At 43.1% G+C, this 18,824-nt stretch overlaps 1 protein-coding gene across 1 annotated transcript in view; it reads right to left on the bottom strand.

Moving 5' to 3' along the window:
- Positions 1 to 1,592: 1,592 nt before the first annotated feature.
- The window catches only part of SEMA3E (semaphorin 3E), a 213,829-nt gene continuing 196,597 nt past the window's right edge, over positions 1,593 to 18,824 (bottom strand). Inside the window, exons 14-17 of the mRNA XM_026648659.1 lie at positions 17,070 to 17,236; positions 8,510 to 8,577; positions 6,250 to 6,389; positions 1,593 to 3,667 (exon numbers count right to left, since the gene is read on the bottom strand). Coding sequence (XP_026504444.1) covers positions 3,215 to 3,667; positions 6,250 to 6,389; positions 8,510 to 8,577; positions 17,070 to 17,236 — 828 coding nt within the window. The 3' untranslated portion in view covers positions 1,593 to 3,214. The remainder of the gene's footprint in view (positions 3,668 to 6,249; positions 6,390 to 8,509; positions 8,578 to 17,069; positions 17,237 to 18,824) is intronic.

The following is an 18,824-nucleotide window of genomic DNA, read 5'->3' as shown; positions in this document are numbered from 1 at the left end:
TGATACTCCAGTAGTGGAGCAAACACATTCTATGATGATTCAGTTCAGAACAAGATTTGCGGAGATGTGGCGTCGCTGGACTAGCTGTGTTTAGTTCTTCTGCGAGCTAGAGAGCTTGGAAGAACTCCGAAGGCTGTCCATGTCCAGTGGCCTGAATAAAGAATCCCCATTATATTCCTATAACACAAATTTATCTCTGCCGTGACAGACACCATGCATCTTCCCCAACCCCCAATCAATGAATTGCTTTAGAGATTATTTTTCACTTGGAAAACCTGAATGCCTTTATGTCCAGTAATGCCTGGAGGAGGAAATAATTGATATTTCCTTTAGCCTAGGGGATCTCTCCTTTTAGTATTCTTCATTTCTTTACCCACTACTCTTAAATGTCAAGCAACCTATAGGGTGTCAGACAGCAAGTGTGAAAAATCGGGACAGGGGGTTGGGGGTAATAGGAGCCTATATAAGAAAAAGCCCCAAATATCCGGACTGTCCCTATAAAATTGGGACATCTGGTCACCCTAGCAACCTACTACCTGCCTGCTGCTGGAGAACTTCTGTGGGGTTGTAATAGTGTACCACTAGGGGGAGTCAGATGGTATGTGTATGCCAGTCAGATTTTGCTTAGCTAATTAAGAGGAGGTAAGTAATAGGTAGGGATGCCTATGGGTATATATGTTCTCCTCCCCTACTTCGTAGACTTCAGTGCTACAATTTTGTGTGAAGCTGTAGCAATATATACGATACTAACTGGAGTAAAGCCCCTCCAGCCCCAAACTGGCATTGCAGAATGAATTCATCTGATGCTTTCTGCACTGGATGCTTTCACACCATACACAGCATCAGCAACAGGGTGTGGCTACAAGATGTTCCCTCTCCCAAAGCGGCTGTAGATGCTCTTTCCATAATGTTCTCTGCTTCTCCTGGTCAAGGGAGCAGAGAGCTCAGATCTCCTCATGCCTTTGCCACTGGATCACTGAGCCAGCCCCTCTAGCTACGTGCCATGCAAACTCTTAGATAAATTGCAGCCTACTTAAAATAACTAGAAGCTAGAGAGGTTTATCCATCTGTGTGACTGATATAATATGAAATCCTGCTTCTCCTTTTGCTTCTGTTTACTGGCAAGTTGCACACAGCATCCCTCTGAGCACCAAGACACTCTCTGCTCCCAGCAAATGATGCTTTTGAAGAGGTAAGATCCTAGTTAAGCTCACTCCGATGCTAGCTTTAGACTCTGATCCCAGCAACTGCCTTCTCTCAGACACAGTGTTTTGTTCGTTCCACATACAGAGTATCTTAGAGACACTGGAGTGCACAGCAATGACCTCCACTCCAGTGTTAGGTTAATAACAGGATTGCTAGGTTAACAACAAATCTGTGTGCCCCAGAACGTTAATCCCAGACACCGTTTCTTGATTAGAAGTTGAAGGTGGAATGAGTTGTATATGAACCTGTTAACTGGAACATCCCTGAAATAGATGTGTGGTTACCTAGGGGGAGGGATAGCTCAGTGGTTTGAGCATTGGCCTACTTAAACCCAAGTTGTGAGTTCAATCCTTGAGGGGGCCACTTAGGGATCTGGGGCAAAATCAATATTTGGTCCTGCTGGTGAAGGCAGGGGGCTGGACTTGATGACCTTTCAGGGTCCCTTCCAGTTCCATGAGATAGGTATAAAATTGTGAGACAGACCAATTTTATAGACTTGGGGCTATTCATTATGGTTGGGGTCATGTTCTGACTGAAGCAGTTGATTTATCTAGTGGTGCAAAACAATTGGGATGTAATAATTCACACACTAAAACCCATCTCAGCAGATGGGAAAGGATCCTGCAGAACTCACACTCAGCTAGAGTTTTCCAACTGTTCTATTTGTGATTCATATTTTTATATCACAACTGTAGCTTATATTTGCAGGTTTTTTAGTTCCAATTCATATGTTCACATCCAATTTCTCATGTGACTCTTCGTGCTAAAATGTGTTACGCTTTTAAGAAAAATATGAAAATTAAACATAAAATTAAAGCTTTTTTTTTTTTTAGTGATACTCTGAAAATTCTAGGTGGTAAGTGATTTCTTATTCTTTTGATCCCACATCCCTAGTATTCACAATTTCAGCAAAATAGCTGTGCTAAGAAGAGATTCCATATCAGGTAAATCAGAGCATGCAACTATACAAATACAAGTTGTTTTCACTACCTGTCTCTTTCACCAGTATTTGCTACAGCAAGAGCATATTACATTGAATGCCTTAATATGTTGCTTATTTCTTTAAGCTCTGTTCCCCAATACACGTGATTTCTAACCCTGTGTTCGAAATATTTGAGATTTCAGCACATGCAGCAGAAAGGCTGTAAAACTAACAGATAGGCTGCAAATCAGGAGAATGTGGATAACACTCAAGTATATAAATTTCTGCAGAAAATGTAACACCAAGATAAGGAAATGCTCTCTTTTTCCACAAGAGGGCATTCTTATAAATCTTATATCTACTGAGCCAACTGTCCATTGCCATAATCATGATTTACACTCTGACTAAACTATTACTCCAATGTCTTACAGCAAGTTACACTGAAGAACTTCATTCTGCTTTTGTTCTCTGCATGCATTTGACTTACATCAAGTTACAAGGCAGTACTATTTAGTTGTGATAGTAGTACACTGTGCTTCATAAATTACTGGTAAAGACAAGCAATGATGGGAAGTAAATAAGATTCCCCTTCAACATCTTTAGAAATAAGAGTACACCACACTAACAAAACTTGTGGCTCTTACGAATACAGACAAACAGGCCACAAGTGAAAGCTAAGATCTTGCAATGTGCTGCTTTTAGAAGCAATAGGACATTTGTGAAACCAATGGAAATTATACATCAAATTTTTCTTCTGCTTGTCAATGCTTAGCTATCTGAGTTTACTTTAATATTCCCTTAATATGCAAGAATATACAGCAGAAGCATGGTCCACATGGGAAATTGACTAAAGCACTCAAAGTACAATGATTGTCATGTTCTCCTTAAATGGAAAACACTGAATGCAATGACCTATTTAGAAACAGCTAGTATAAGCTATAATTTAACAGAACACTTTTCTGTTTTCAGTCCCATTATTTAATATATACATAAACCTGTTTCAGTTACCAAACCCAAGACTGATTTCTCCCTATTCCTTAGGTCCAAATAAAAATTCTCCCAGAAAGAATGGATGGATTTTGTCCATCAAGAGTCAACTACGTTCCTGGGGAGGCGGTAATGCTCTGGCCTGATGCGTGCCTTCTTCTCCTGTGGGTTGGCGTACTTCCACTTGGATGGGGACATTTTGAGCTTTTTCCTCCTCTTATCCGTGCACCACACCTTTTCGCAATACTCCTCGACCCTCTGGAAGTTGCTGTACCCTATTAGCTGCAGAAATTCCTTGTACCACGGCTTCGATGCCTGAGGAATGCTGCTCTGTGCTGGGCATGGCATTTTGTGAGGTATGTCCTCCTCATAGTCTTTGTTGAACATTTCATCCACGCGCCCTTCCTCCACCACCTCCAGGGTGATTTTTCTGACTATATGAACAATGCTGTGTTCCACAGTCTGACAAAAATAGGTCCCTGCATCCAGCCTGTGCAGCCTTAAGAATAAGAGGCCAAGGTCCATTTTGATGATTCTGTCATCTGTCTTCACCTGAGAAATGAACCAATGATTCACTGTATTATCAATGCAGTCACAGTGAGTACAAGATTGTAGTACTACATTAGAAACATTGGTGCAATCATTTTTAAATGTACTGTAGGGACTTGGCTACAAATTCAGCAGTCAGTATTTAGACACAAATCTAAGATCCTGTAACATGCCTTTTTCAAGCACATACAGCGTTACATTTATGGCAGGAGGGAGGAGATTATGTGGTGAGAGTGCTAGCATAGGACATTGGAAACCTGGGTTCAATTTACTGGCCTGCTATAGGCCTCCTGTGTGAGAATTGGCAAGTCACTTAGTCTCTCTGTGCCTTGATTCCCTATGGGGAAAATGGCACTTCCCTACACTACAGAGGTATTGTGGGGATAAATACATTGAAAATTGTCACAGGGGCCATATAAGTAACTAAGATAGATAGAACTGATCACATCCTGTAAGGCCGATATCTGATGGTGGAATGCATTTTTAAACTAGTATACAAAAGAATAGCAAGAACTAATAGTTGGAAGTTGAAGCTAGACAATTCAAACTGGAAATAAGGTGCAAATTGTTAAGTGATAAACATTCATCATTGGAATCATCTGCAAAACTTTGAAGTTTTAAAAGAAGATTGGATGCATTCATGGGTGGCGCATGTAAGAAGCTGGGGGAGGCTAAGCCTCTCCAAAAAACAGGGCCGCCCAGAGGATTCAGGGGGCCTGGGGCAAAGCAATTTCGGGGGCCCCTTCCATAAAAAAAAGTTGCAATACTATAGTAACATGTATTTGGAAATGTAAAAAATAACTAGTGAAATACACTCAAAAATTAATTTGTAAATACACTAAATACATTATTTAAAAACATTAAATGCTTTAATGGTATGTATACATTTGCAATTACATAATGGGCTGTGGCTGGGTGATGGTGATGGTTGGTGCCAATGGGCTGTCGCTGCCTGGGGGTGGTGCTGCTGTTGCCCAGGGCTGGGCTCTAGGTTGGGGGATGCCTGGCTCACAGGGGCTGGACTCAGGGCTGTGGGGAGATGGGGTCAGGGGAGTGTCCGGCTCAGAGGGGCTGGGCTCGGAGCTGGGGGTCAGGGCTGTGGGGGGATGGGGTCAAGGGGTGTCCGGCTCACAGGGGCTAGGGTCAGGGCTGTGGGGAGGATGGGGTTGGGGGGTGTCCGGCTCAGAGGGGCTGGGCTCAGAGCTGGGGGTCAGGGCTGTGGGGGAGATGGGGTCGGGGGTGTCCGGTTCAGAGGGGCTGGGTTCAGAGCTGGGGGTCAGGGCTGTGGGGGGATGGGGTCGGGAGGGTGCCCGGCTCAGAGGGGCTGTGCTCAGAGCTGGGGTCAGGGCTGTGGGGGAGATGGGGTCGGAGGTGTCCGGTTCAGAGGGGCTGGGCTCGGAGCTGGGGGTCAGGGCTGGGGGGGGATGGGGATGAGGTCAGTGGGGTGCCCGGCTCAGAGGGGCTGGGCTCAGAGCTGGGGGTCAGGGCTGTGGGGGATGGGGTCGAGGGGGTGCCCGGCCTCTTAACATGCCGCTTATCCCCTCTCCTGGAGCCTCAGTGCGCCGCGTCCAGCGCTGTAGCAGCGTGGTGTTTCCAGCGGGGCCTGAGTTCCCACTGCTCGGCCGCAGCTCGCAGCCCCGCCCCCTTACCGGCTGAGACGCCGGGGGATGGGGGAAGACGGAGGCGGGGGGAGTCTCCGACATACTCATGGGGGCCCCTGCGGGGTCCAGGGCCTGGGGCAAATTGCCCCACTTGCCCCCCCCCCCGGCGGCCCTGCCAAAAAAGGCTGGCCATGCTGGAGGGCAAATGCTGTGGATGTGGCGTGGGTCACCTCCCTTTGGAAGCACGCTGGCCCACCACCTTTGGAGTGCTGGAAGTGAAGCTCCCCAGAATTGAGGGGGGGTCACTGTTACCCCAACTGTTCTCTGCCCCAGGGCCCACTCAGCTTCTTCCCCGAAGCCTGCCCCACCCCCTGCTTGCTCCTCTCTGTCACAGAGAGGAGCGAGTGGCCAGTGGGCGGGGGAGGGCCTTGGAGGGAGAGGAGCAAGCAGTGGGTGGGTGGGGGCAGACCTTGAGGGAAAAGGCGGAGAGGAGTGAGTGAGAGGGTGGGTGGGGGGGCTTTGGGGGAAGAGGCAAAGAGGAGAGGTGTGGGGGCCTTAGGGGAGGAGGTGAAGAGGAGTGGGGGGGGCTCAAGGGAAGAGATGGGGCCTTGGGGGGCGGGGCCACGGTCCAGGGGCTGGTGGTCCCCCCGCTTTTAGGGAGCTTCTGGCATGTGCGTGTAAGCCTCCCCAAATGAAAGACTCAAGAGCCGCCAATGGATGCTCCTCTAAAACGTATGCTCTCATTCGACCATCAATTACGGGATTGATGCAGGAATCACTGAGTAAAATGGCGTGGCCTGTTTATGCAGGAACTCAGACTAGATAATCATAATGTTCCCAATTGCCCTTAAAAATCTATGAAGCTATGTAAATTACACCAACTGGTACCAGCTGTTTCACTGAAGGCTCATTTACCTGTAAGATCCCTAATATGACAGACCCTTTTTATAAATATGGTATAACTAGAATTACATGGGAAATTACCTCCTCCTTCCTGGCTTCGTGGGCTCGCTGCACAAACCAGATCACTTTAGCTTGTAAAGTTCTAGGGGTACATTCCAGAAGAGTGCTGTTGTACTCTATTCCATATACTATCCGTTCTTCAGTCTTCTCCAGGGCTTCTCCTGTGAAGGAAAGTAAGATTCTTATTTATTTGCCAGTTGTGTAACTAAAATAAATGCTATCCTTTTCATTAAGCACGTTCCCTGTGGGCTTTTTAAGGACTCCTTTGAGGTTCACCTTTAGAATGGAATTTGATCCAGAGTCCTCCAGGTAGTGATTGAAATTTAGTACCTACTATTGGCCTTATCTTGTGAACTGTGGAGCACCCTCTGCTCCCACTCTGTACAGGAGGATTGGAAGGCATGGATCACCTTAGGATCTCACAGGATCCAGCCCTAAGGTATAGTAGCCTGCCAAAGTACTGCATGACGGGTGATTGTGATTGTACATGTGTCTATAAGGCTTGACCCTGCAAAGTGCTGGGCAAAGCACGTATGCATGTGTTTAATTTTAAGTCAATGACACCAATAAGACTACTTACATGCTTGACAGTAAGCATGGGATAAAATATTTTTCAGGATCGGGACCAGATTTCTTAGCATGTTACATGATCAAACCCTCAAAACCCATGAACATCTAAATTGTTTTGTACGGTGTGTCCAGAATTTGTACAGCTTAGAGCTGGTTGGGAATTTTTTGATGATGGGCTTTTTTTTTCTTTTTTAACTAAAAATGTTGATTCATCAAAACCAAACTGTTCACGAAACAAGGTCGGGTTTGATTAATTTTCTGTCAAGGAAAAAGATTCCAATTGTCAAAATGTTTCATTTAAACATTTTCAAACAAAAAATTCTGGTTCAAAGCAACTTTGTGTTTCAAAATAAAGGCTAATTAGACTGAAAGAAGGTTTAAAGGGGGGGGGGGAATCAAAATCAAAACAAAACATTCCAAAATTATCAAAACAAACTGTTTCAATTGATCCAAAATGCAAAACAAAAACACAATTTTTCAGATTGCAAATATTTTTGAGATGTCATTTCCCCCCTTAATTCAAGACAGGAAAACATTTAGAACTCTCAAAAATATTCATGGGATGGAAAAACCATTCCCAGCCCAGTTCTACTGCAGATCTCTACAACACATGCACAGAAAGTACAAGTGTCTAGCTTTGCCACCCAAATGTTAATAAAAATTTCATTTGAATGTGACTAACCAAGAGTCAGTTGCAGGCTCCTATATACAGTGAAATACATGGCAGAACAGACAAAGGAGATGCTATAGTGGAACAAGGCAGCAGTCTTTCTAGTTCATTTTCTTATAGCACTATAAGAGGAGTGGAGTGTAGGGAGAATATTTTCCCAATACCAACTCATGATCAGTTTTTGTGACTTAATAACCATTACGATTTCTCTTTCTCTCTTTATTTTCATTTGCTATGCTCTATTGTGAGGTTTCTAGTGTAGTTCGCAATCAAATCTACAATCTTCATTGCATGCAGTTTTGCAATTAAGTGTCACAGTGGGCCATAGATGCCCTCTATTTTTTTCTAGCAGAAATCCCCATGGAATATATTATGCTATCCTGCTGAAAATGGATGGTATGAAATGACCCAGGGCAAATTTAACAAATATTTCATCTTGAAATATTTCCCTTTCAAATTCTAATCCATCCTGCAGAAAAATACAATTTCAGCAAAAAATTCTCTGGAGAAACATCTGTCACAGAGAAACCCCGGATCTTTGATTCTTTTTCTTTAGATTTATTGGGCCTGATCTGGCAAGGATCTCAGCACATCCTGGCAGCTGCTACCTATCTAAGTTTTTATACTGCACACAGTAGCAGTGGTTGAAATTAATGGGATGTGAGGGCATTGAGCACGTTGCAGGATTTGCGCTGTGGTTCAGGAGAGCATTTAGGCATGAATGCAAGTCCATCCCTATTTAGGACAGCACTTAAGCATGCTCCTAAGTCTCACTGAATCCAATGGGACTTAAGCACAGTACATGGTTAAGCACTGCCTTGAAAAGGAAAGCTTTCCTGCATTGGGATGTTGGTCCTTACAGTGTGCTTCTAATGTCAAGGGTGTAAATCAGGAGTAATTCCACTGAAATCAAGAGAGTTACATCAGTATAAAAACTGTGTAGCTGAGGTCAGACTCAGCCCTTGATGTTTCCCCTGTGTCAAATCCATGCTGTTTGCTCTAGGCATTCACTAGCATTCTGCTGTACTGTGTGTGGATTACCAATGAGCTGTTGGCCAAAGCACTGCTGAGCTGCATTTCCATGTCGAACGTCTTGCCTGCGGAAACGTCTGGGGGAAAAAAATGGAATTGTTTTAAGAAATACGTTTAACTTTTGGACTGTTGACCTTTTACACTAAAGTTGGATGCACTAGAAATTCAGGGAACTCGATCTTACTGCTGAAATATTGGCCAGCACTATCACTGCGTGGAAATAAGTTCATACATCAGTACTGTTTTCCTCCACTTAAACTGAAGGTGCGCAGATGCCTGAAGGAGGAGACTGTCTGTAGAAGTCTTATGTGTCTAAAGGAAAGTCTCAGCTATGTACATTTGACTCAGTCTATAGATACTGAAACCAGATACTCTGGACCAATTCGGTGCTAGTTTAGGGGAAAGAAGACTGGAGGCAGCTGTAAGCTTTCTTAAGTGTTTACCATTCTGATCCCTGGCAAAATCTGGAGCAGCATGAAAGCTGCTGTATCTTGAAAACATTCTCTTCCTTTAACCATGCCCTGTATCCAAGAGCCCTAAAGGGTAGGGCGACCAGATGTCCTGATTTTTATAGGGACAGTCCCGATTTCTGGGTCTTTTTCTTATATAGGCTCCTATTACCCCCCCACCCCCATTCCGATTTTTCACATTTGCTGTCTGGTCACCCTACTAGAAGGCCTGTGATAGAAGCTGTTATAGCAACTCAACAGTAACTGAGCATTCCCATAGGCAGGGGAATTCCTAAGCGGTTGAATTTACTGGCTGCAAGATTGCTTTGAACTTTTACACACGCACGCACACACACACGACACTATTTAGCAGAAAAGTTCTTTTGAGTCTTTCACAGTTTACAATCTGTGCGGATGTTTTTTTTTTAATTCTTAGCTCTTGTATAACTCCTCTCATCAGAGGAACTTAAAACACTCTACAAACATTACTTTAGCCTCCCAATGCGCCTACATCATTGGTATTATCATTCCCATTTTACCAAAGGGGAAACTAGCCTATCTATTGAGTCACTGGCAGAGCTGAGGCAAGAACCCAGGAATCCTGGCTCCAACCACTAGACAATACTCTCTCGGTTTTTGAAAAGAAGTTATTTACAAAAGTATGGAAAATAAATGCAAATACCTAACTCTCCGATGGATACCAACAAGCATGATGCTATTATTTTGAACATTTTGTTCTCTGACCATAACGATAAATAAAATTAAAACTTTCTTTCCTAGCAACTAGCATCAGGAAGCTGAGTTTACCACCTTGAAAGTTGCTGTATTTTGAGTCCTAAAATTTACAGTTAGAACTCAGGATAATTTTCCTGTGTTTGCATAAAGAACAATTATACAGAACTATCTGTCTTGCATATGCAAGGCTGAACAGCTGATTAAAAGGAACAGACAACATGGTGAACCTCCTAGACCACAATTATTTTTGTATTAATGTGTACCTACTATATACAATGTATAGCAGAAATAAGCCAAGCCTAATGACTTTGTTCTTATTTAAATAATATCAGTAATTAACACAGCTCTTCCTGCCACCAGGACACAGGGGACCAAATCCTCAGTGGGTGTAAATCAGCACAGGTGCACTGAATTCATTAGAGCTCTGCTGCTATATACCAACTGAGGACCTGGCCAATGGAATACCATACGTGTTGAAATTTTAAGTGGGGATGAGGAGGTGTTAGGGAGGTTGCTTTATGATGATGGAATCTAGGTAGGAGTTCTCATCCTATCACCACACACGGAAGAACCTGCTGTTGGTAGGTCTCAGAATTAACATCACATTAAGATATATGGGGCAGATCAACTATTGTTCCAGCCTTTCTGCAGATTCTTGGAAGACATCTCACCACTAATTATACTTGGTTTACATTTTCAAGTTTTTCTTCACAGTCATGAGGAATAGAAACGTATGTTGTTTTTATTAAATGAAAGCTGGAATTTTGTCATAATCACGTGACTTTTTCATCTTGCCCTGGTGGTTCTTACTTGGACATAAAGATGGCAGCTGCGCCTTTCGATATCCACAGTTAAGAGACTGAGAAGGGTGAATAAAGCGTCCGCTAGCAAGGCATATTTAGGACCCCGGGCAGTGGGGGACATTTTTAAAGACTTGGATTCTCTAGTCCTAGGTGTGAATACACAAAGTGTTTCAGACATTGGCCTTGACTGCAAACTTGTCTTATGAGCCCCATCAGTCTTGTCTGAGGCCTCTTTTTGGCTGACTAGGATATCAGTAGACATGAATTGTGCTCTGGCTCACGATAATCAGTGCATGGGCTATAGGCTAATGAAAGTCATGATCCTGCAGCACTTTCCTCTATTCGTTGCCTCATTCAAGTTTGGTGACATTTTGCTATTATGAGTGACAGTTGTGGTAAGAGAAACCTGACAGAAAGGCTAGGAAAATGGTTCAGAAAAAAAATATGAACATGTTAAAACAAGAATAATTTGAAATTGATGAAATAAAACACTGGTTTTAGTTCATCAGACCAATTGTTACAACATAAGAACGACCATACTGGGTCAGACCAATGGTCCATCTACCCAGTATCTTGTCTTCTGATGGTGACAAATGCAAGATGATTCAGAGGGAATTAACAGAATAGGACAATCATCAAGTAATCCATCCTCTGTCATCCAGTCACAGCATTTGACAGTCAGAGGCTAGGGACACTCGAAGCATGGGGTTGCATCCTGACCATCTTGGCTAACAGCCATCGATGGACCTATCCTCCATGAACTTATGCAATTCTTTTTTGAATCCAGCTATAGTTTTGGCCTTCACAATGTCCCCTGTCAATGAGTTCCACAGGTTGACTGTGCACTGTGTGAAGAAGTACTTCCTTTTGTTTGTTTTAACCTGCTGCCTATTCATTTCATTGGTTGACCCCGGTTCTTGTGTTATGTGAAGGACTAAATAACACTTCCTTATTCACTTTCTCCACACCATTCATGATTTTGTAGACTTCTGTCATATCCTTGCTTAGATGCCTTCTTTCCAAGCTGAATAGTCCCTGTATTTCTTCATGTGGAAGCTGTTCCACAGCCTTAATAATTTTAATTATCCTTCTCTGTACCTTTTCCAATTCTAATATATCTTTTTTTGAGATGGGGCAACCAGAACTGCACACAGGATTGAAGGTGTGGGTATATACCATGGATTTATATAGTGGCATTATGATATTTTCTGTCTTATTATCTATCCATTTCCTAATGGTTCCTAACATTCTGTTAGCTTTTTTACTGCCATTGAATATTGAGCAGATGTTTTCAGAAAACTATCCATGATGACTTCAAGATCTCTTTCTTGAGTGGTAACAGCTACTTTAGACCCCATCATTCTGTATGTATAGCTGGGATTATGTTTCCCATGTGTATTAATCTGCATTTATCAACAATGAATTTTGTGGCCCAGTCTCCTAGTTTTGTGGTATCCCTATGTAACTCTTTGCAGTCTAGTTTGAACTTAACTATCTTGAGTAATTTTGTATCATCTGCAAACTTCGCCACCTCACTGCTTACCTCTATTTCCAGATCATTTATGAATATTTTGAACAACAGTGGTCCCAATATAAATCCCTGGGGAAATTGCTATTTACCTTGCCATTGTGAAAACTGACCATCTATTCCTACTCCTCGTTTGCTGTCTTTTTACCAATTACTGATCCATGATAAGACCTCCCCTCTTATCCCATAACTGCTTAGTTTGCTTAAGAGCCTTTGGTGATGGACCTTGTCAAAAGCTTTCTGAAAGTCCAAGTAGACTATCCATGGGATCACCCTTGTCCACATGCTTGTTGACCTCCTCAAACAATTCTAATAGATTGGTGAGGCATGATTTTCCTTTACAAAAGCTGTGTTGACTCCTTCCCAACAAATCGTGTTCTTTTATGTGTTTGATAATTCTGTTCTTTACTATAGTTTCAACCAATTTGTCTGGTACTGAAGTTAGGCTTACTAGTCTGTAATTGCCAGGATCACCTCTGGGGCCTTTTTAAAAAAAAGCATCATGGTAGCTATCCTGTAGGTTGTTGGCCTCATTAGGTGGGTCTTCAGTGGCTCAGCCCTCCAGCCAAGTCACGTTGTTGTAAAATGGATAAACCCCTTCTTGGGTATTCAAGTCCAAAATAAATATGAAGTAAAGTCATCCAATTCCCTGGCTCAAGATGGACTCAGCCTCTCCTTCCTGAGGATGCCTTCTCTCTTCTGACCCTCTTGGGCTCCTTTAAGTTCAGACCTCTGCTTGGGCTTCCATAGGAAACGTATCCCCTCATTAGAGTCCCACCAGAACTGTAAGTCAATCCTCACCAGGGTCTTCAGCCATGTCTCTGGGCCCCTTTAGATCCCTTTTCTTGGTCTTTTATACTAGTCATATCTCCTTTTCGGGGCTTAGGCCACTCCAGCATTGGCTGGAGGGGGGACCTGGGCCTGTCCACTACTCTGGGTCCCAGACCAGGGACCTTATATACAACAGCCACGTACTGCTTCCTTCACTTTGCTGCTGTTATTCCCTGGGCCTGTTCCCACATAGCCCCCTTTTCTTCACCCTGACCTCAGGGCTGAAGTTTTCAAATCCTCTTCCTTCTCACTGCATGCAAGTACCACTAGAGCCCTTCTTCTGATTCTCTTCTTGATTGCCTGTGACCAATAACAAATACTCTTTCTTGCCCCTCTGGTCCCAGCCAGTAACTGACCTGTTCAGGCCCTGCAACTCCTTTTATATAAGCCTGCTGCACTCCAATTGGCTGCTTCCTTTAAGTCTTTCTAGCCTATCCTGGAAGACCCACCTTCAATGCTCCTTTCCTGGGAGGGGATGTGGTAGGACCATAAGGCCTCCAGCAAGGGGCCTCAAAAGGCTTGGTATACACTGCCATAATTACATACCACGGTTAGTAGTTCTTCAATTTCATATTTGAATTCCTTCAGAACACTTGGGTGAATACCATCTAGCCCTCGTGACATACTACTGTTCAATTTATCAATTTGTTCCAAAACCTCCTCTACAGACATCTCCCTCTGGGACAGTTCCTCAGATTTGTCACCTAAAAAGAATGGTTCAGGTGCAGGAATCTCCCTCGCATCCTTTGGGCCTGCCTAATTATACTCTTATACTTGACATCCCAAACTTTATGCTCCTTTCTATTTTCCTCAATAGGATTTTACTTCCAATTTTTAAAGGATGTCTTGGGTATACATTTAATTTGAGCCTCTATTATCATGTTTTTAAAAAATGTCTATGCAGCTTGCAGGCATTTCACTCTTGTGACTGTTCCTTTTAATTTCCATTTAACTAGCTTCTTCATTTTTGTGTTGTTTCCCCTTTCTGAAGTTAAATACTACTGTGGTGGGCTTCTTTGGTGTCCTTCTGACCCACCACAACAAGGATGTTAAATTTAGTTATATTGTGGTCACTATTACTGAGAAATTCAGCTATAATCACCTCTTCGACCAGATCCGTTGCTCTATTTAGGACTAAATCAAGAATCGCCTTTTCCCTTAGTGGGTTCCAGGACTAGCTGCTCTAAGAAGCAGAAATTAATGGTGTCTAGAAATTTTATTTGTGCATCCTGTCTTGAAGTGACATGTACCCAGTGAATATGGGGATAGTTGAAATCCCCCATTATTACTGAGATTTTTTATTTTATAGCCTGTCTAATCTCCCCGAGCATTTCTCAATCACCATCACCATTCTGGTCATGGAATTTATATCTATAGAGATTCTATTGTACAGTTTGATTCATGTAAGATTGTTACAAATTGGATTCCATGTTTTCTTTCACATATAATGCCACTCCCCCATCAGCATGATCTATTCTGTCATTACTATATATTTTGTTCCCTTGAGTGTCATCATTCCACCAGGTTTCTGTGAAGCCTATTATATCAATATCCTTATTTAGTACCAGCCACTCATGTTCACTCATCTTAGTATTTAATACCATGTTGACTTTGGGGTTAGCACTTAGGTCCTTATTCTACAAATCACTTAAACATCAATTTAACTTTAAACATACGCTGAATCCCATTTTAGGACTTAAACCCTTGCTTACAGTTAATCACATGCTTAAGTGTTTTCCATAGGCATGAACTTAAAAACAACTCTGCACTCTAGTACAATGTTGAATTGGAGTTACCATGTAGTTATCATGGTTGTGGGATTAGAACCCAGGACATTTAGCTCTATAAACCTGGCTGAGTGCCTTTGTCACCAAACAATACTTGTGGTCTTTTTTCTTGATAACATTGAGGTCTGCTGAATTAGCAGGCTGCACTCTCTGCTAGTGCTGATAGCACTGGAGCTCCAAGAACAGAAGTACTGAGCAGCCAAAACAACCTGGCAGCAGTAACGACATTCTTTAGCAACATACTTAACAACATGTAGTAGCCTGCAGGTTTTCTATTTCATGTTTGTCTAAACACATTTCACGCCTTACATTCATTAAGTTTTAAAGGAGATAGTAGCTGATCTAAAGGAGGGGTGGCATTAACTACCCAGACGTGGTTCTGCTTGAGTTTGCACTATTAAGTATGACTGATTTTAAGATTTCAAACCCAACCCAAATATATTGTGTTCACTTCCATGCAATTAGGGCTAAATTCAAGCTGCTAGGCTAGCATTAGGACCAAATCAAGGCAGGGGAGTGCTGCATGAAAATGGTGGAGAGTGGCATGATGTCATTGGGGCTGCCAGAAAGAAACCAATCATTCCAGATGTGTTAGGGCATGAGTGTTTACAGGTAGTTTTTGCTGTGCCTTTGATTACTCCCTAAATTAGCCCGCCAGCCACAAGGCAGGGGGAAGTTGGAGAACAGAGACATAGCTAACCCTAACTCAAACACACATCTTCTGGGGTGTTGAGTGCTGGGCCGATCAACATATCTGCATGAGTCCAGAATGCAGGCAGCCACAACAGACCTGCATCTTACCCAGAAGCATTGAAAGGTGGTGTTGGTGCAGGGTGAGGGGCTCCATTCTCTCTATGGAGACCTACTTTTTCCAGCAGGCCCAGTCTCTCCACCCTGAACCAGGTGGATAGCAAAGCAAAGTTGTTACTATCTGTTCAGTGACCTCCCACATGTGAAGTAAGTTTGTGGTTTCAAGTCCAGTTAATAGTGGACATCACAAAGCCCCCATTACCATAGCTAGCTCTTAACAGCAGAGAAGCCAAGGAGTGAATGGAGAGATTGAACTACTCTCTTCTCTCCAGAGACAGACCCTCCAGAATCTTGTTGAGGTGCATTAGCAAGACAGCATGAGGCTATCTGCACCACACAGTTCCTAGTTAAATAGATTAATCAGGAATCTCCAGGGCATTTACTTGATTAGACGAGTATCTAATTTGCAATATAATTATGATCATCCAATTCCTGCTTATACTGTAGGGAACAATGCTTACTGGCCCAGAATATAATGGATGATGTATCTGTTCCATCAGCACTTTCCAGGACTGTATCAATCTGAGCCAGATTCTTCTCGTTTTAGGCAAGTGAGTGGTCTCCATTTACTTCATTGGGACTGCTTCCATGAGTTATGCAAGGAGGATCTGATACAATGTGTAGACATGTCATGGAATTCCTACTTAGCTTAACTTGGATCTTGCAAAGACAAAATGCTCTGATAGATTCTTTCTTTAGCTGAATCTTTGGCTGTCTTGCTCATGTATGGTTTCTATGAGGCATTCTATCCAAAAGACTGTGCTACCCAATTCTCTTCCCATCACCTTTTCAAAAATCACAGAAACATTCATTTTGCCTAGCTACAGTTAGCAATGGGTTTGAGACTACCAAGCTTCCAGAGTCATGGGAGGACAAGCATGAGGTATCGTGGATGAAGCAAAAAACCCCACAACCATAGACCTGTGTTGTTTTTTAAGAGAGCATTGGTGGATTTGGAGAGATCATGAACTGCCTCTGGAGTAATTATCATCACTGTTTTTTCAGCAGCATCTCAGTACAAAAGGAACACATCTTTGCATTAATTCAAAGTAACCCTGTTGAAAATGGCCAAGTTGTAGTTCTAATAAATATGAGCATGTTTTTGCAGAAGTAGCAATTAAAAGTAAATCATGGAAAGGACTGTATCATAAATAATATGCCCTTTTGCTGACTTATGTAATAATCATTACAATATATTGATAGAGAGCTAGGCACTGTTTGAATATGTCTTACAATGATATTTGGCTGTTAATATATTTGCTTTCTTTATTTTTATAGGCTGTTGCATTGTATAGTTCACCATATAATACAATCCAAATAAATTATTGCATATTGTAGAGAATGAAGTCGTGTCTTCAAGCTGCAGCCTCGGGAACATCAGACATTTGTTTAACACTCAGTGTGTCTAGCTCTTAAGAAGTGTGTGCTCTTAACATCTGTGCATGTCAGCATGTTCATTTACATCCTTCAGTATTCCCTAAGGCTGGGTTAATAAATCATTAGCTAAAGTACATCATTGTTAAGTTATTTATACGAGGGGGAGAAGGGAAACCATTTCTGTTGCAATAGGAACTCTTTAGATAATTATTATGCAAAGAGGATTTTGAAGCAAAATACAGTTCTCACCTCTTTGCCTGCATTCCTGTGGGATAGTATCTAGAACAGGATATCCCATCCCAAGCACAGTAAGGATCTCTTGCTAGGCAGCAGTCAGCGCAGGCTGTGCCATACATGTCACACTGATGGAACTTCACTTGTGCTACGGCAGACTCAGATCCAACATACAGTTGTTGCTGTAGAAAATGTAGCACACACTGTTATGGGCAGAGCATCTACTAGGAAAAGACAAGGTCATTTGCCACTTGAACTTTAGAAAATGCCAGCTTTACAGTTGCCCATGCAAGCTTAATTCCCTTCTGCCCTCTTGGCGAGCTATCTTGTGCACTGTATGAGGCAGGTCATATAATTGTATGTGGTCATATAATTAAAGGATGCACATAATGCATATGCAGAAAAGGGCAGAATTAAGATTGGACATGCAAGCTCAATTCTGGCATTTCCTAACTTGACTTTGGAACCTTAACATTATTTTAATGTCGTTTTTTCTGGGTGTAATTTTCTAAGTGTTTAAAAAAGCAACCTGAAAGACAGAAATTCCATCATGTGGAACCATAAAAATCCCCTTGTGGGTTATCAGCAGGATGTGGACCTATAAAGTCCCAGCACAGAGCTCTGGCGCTTGAGCCAATTGAAAAACTGGCAGCAGATTTACGCTGTTATTATCTCTGCGGGCCAGCACACGATGGGGATGAGACAAACTTTGCCAGAGTGTTTCACAGCTGTTTGAGAGACAGCAAAGGAATGCTGAGACTCAGGACTCCTGGGTTCAGTTCTCGGCTCCATAGGGGAGTATGTTCTAGTGGTTATAAACCCTTCTGTCTCTCTCCTCACTATACCTGTCCAACTCTGTTTCTACCCACCCCTTCCCTCTTCAGTTCCTGCTCCTATCCCCCCCTCTACTCCATTCCCCCCACCTCTGTTCCTATATTTTCTCTTCCCCCTAGCCCTGGGTCCTGCCCCACTTCCTCTTGCCTCTCTCCCAGGTCTGCTCCAAGCTCCTGCCTCAGTCCCACTCCTCTGCTCCTATCCCTTGGCCAGCTCTTAACCTTTTTGCCTCATGCACCTATCCCCTCCTCCCTTCTGCTCCTGAACCTGTCCCCACATATGCTCCTATCTCCTCACCCTCCCCTGTTACTACCCATTCCTTTCTCCAGATCTCTGCTCCTGATGAGACCACAGCTACCTTCATCTCCTATCTCCCCTCCCCGCAACCCCTATTCCTTCTCTCCCCCTTGCACCTCATCTCTCTGCACTCAAGTCAGGCTGCTTCTTCCTTCTTCTCCTTGCTGAGGGATGCCAGCAAGGTGTGTGTAGGGAGTGGCACAGTGAGCACACACACTCACAAACTATCTTCCTGCTTGAAGTTCTGGTGCCCGGCATGACAGTGGACCATAGTCGCTCGGAGGAGCAATAGCAGGGAAAGACCTGCTCAGGTCCTGCAGCTCTGGTGGAGCAGGTTCTCTTGCTCTGCAGGGTGGGATATTGTATGGGGCTGAAGCATGCTCAGTGCAGTGGAATTTTCAGAGAATTACCAGCCAAACTCTAACAAGTCGCTACTGAGCATGTGTGAACTGAGATTTTTTTCAAAGGCTCATAACGTGGCCATTTTGGGGTGTTTTTCATGGGATCTGCAAAAGGCACATCCCTGATGCTAGGGTGACCTCTGTGCCCAATTTTATGTCCCTGCTCCAAAACATGAGATGCTAGAGCTTCTAAAAAAGAATTTCAAACCAATTTGTTACCATGGGCGAAACAATGTAT

This window comes from Terrapene carolina, unplaced genomic scaffold (genome assembly GCF_002925995.2).
Source record: "Terrapene carolina triunguis isolate 2854851 unplaced genomic scaffold, T_m_triunguis-2.0 Scaffold68, whole genome shotgun sequence".
NCBI lineage: Eukaryota > Metazoa > Chordata > Testudines > Emydidae > Terrapene > Terrapene triunguis.
This window is presented reverse-complemented; position numbering and strand designations above follow the sequence as displayed.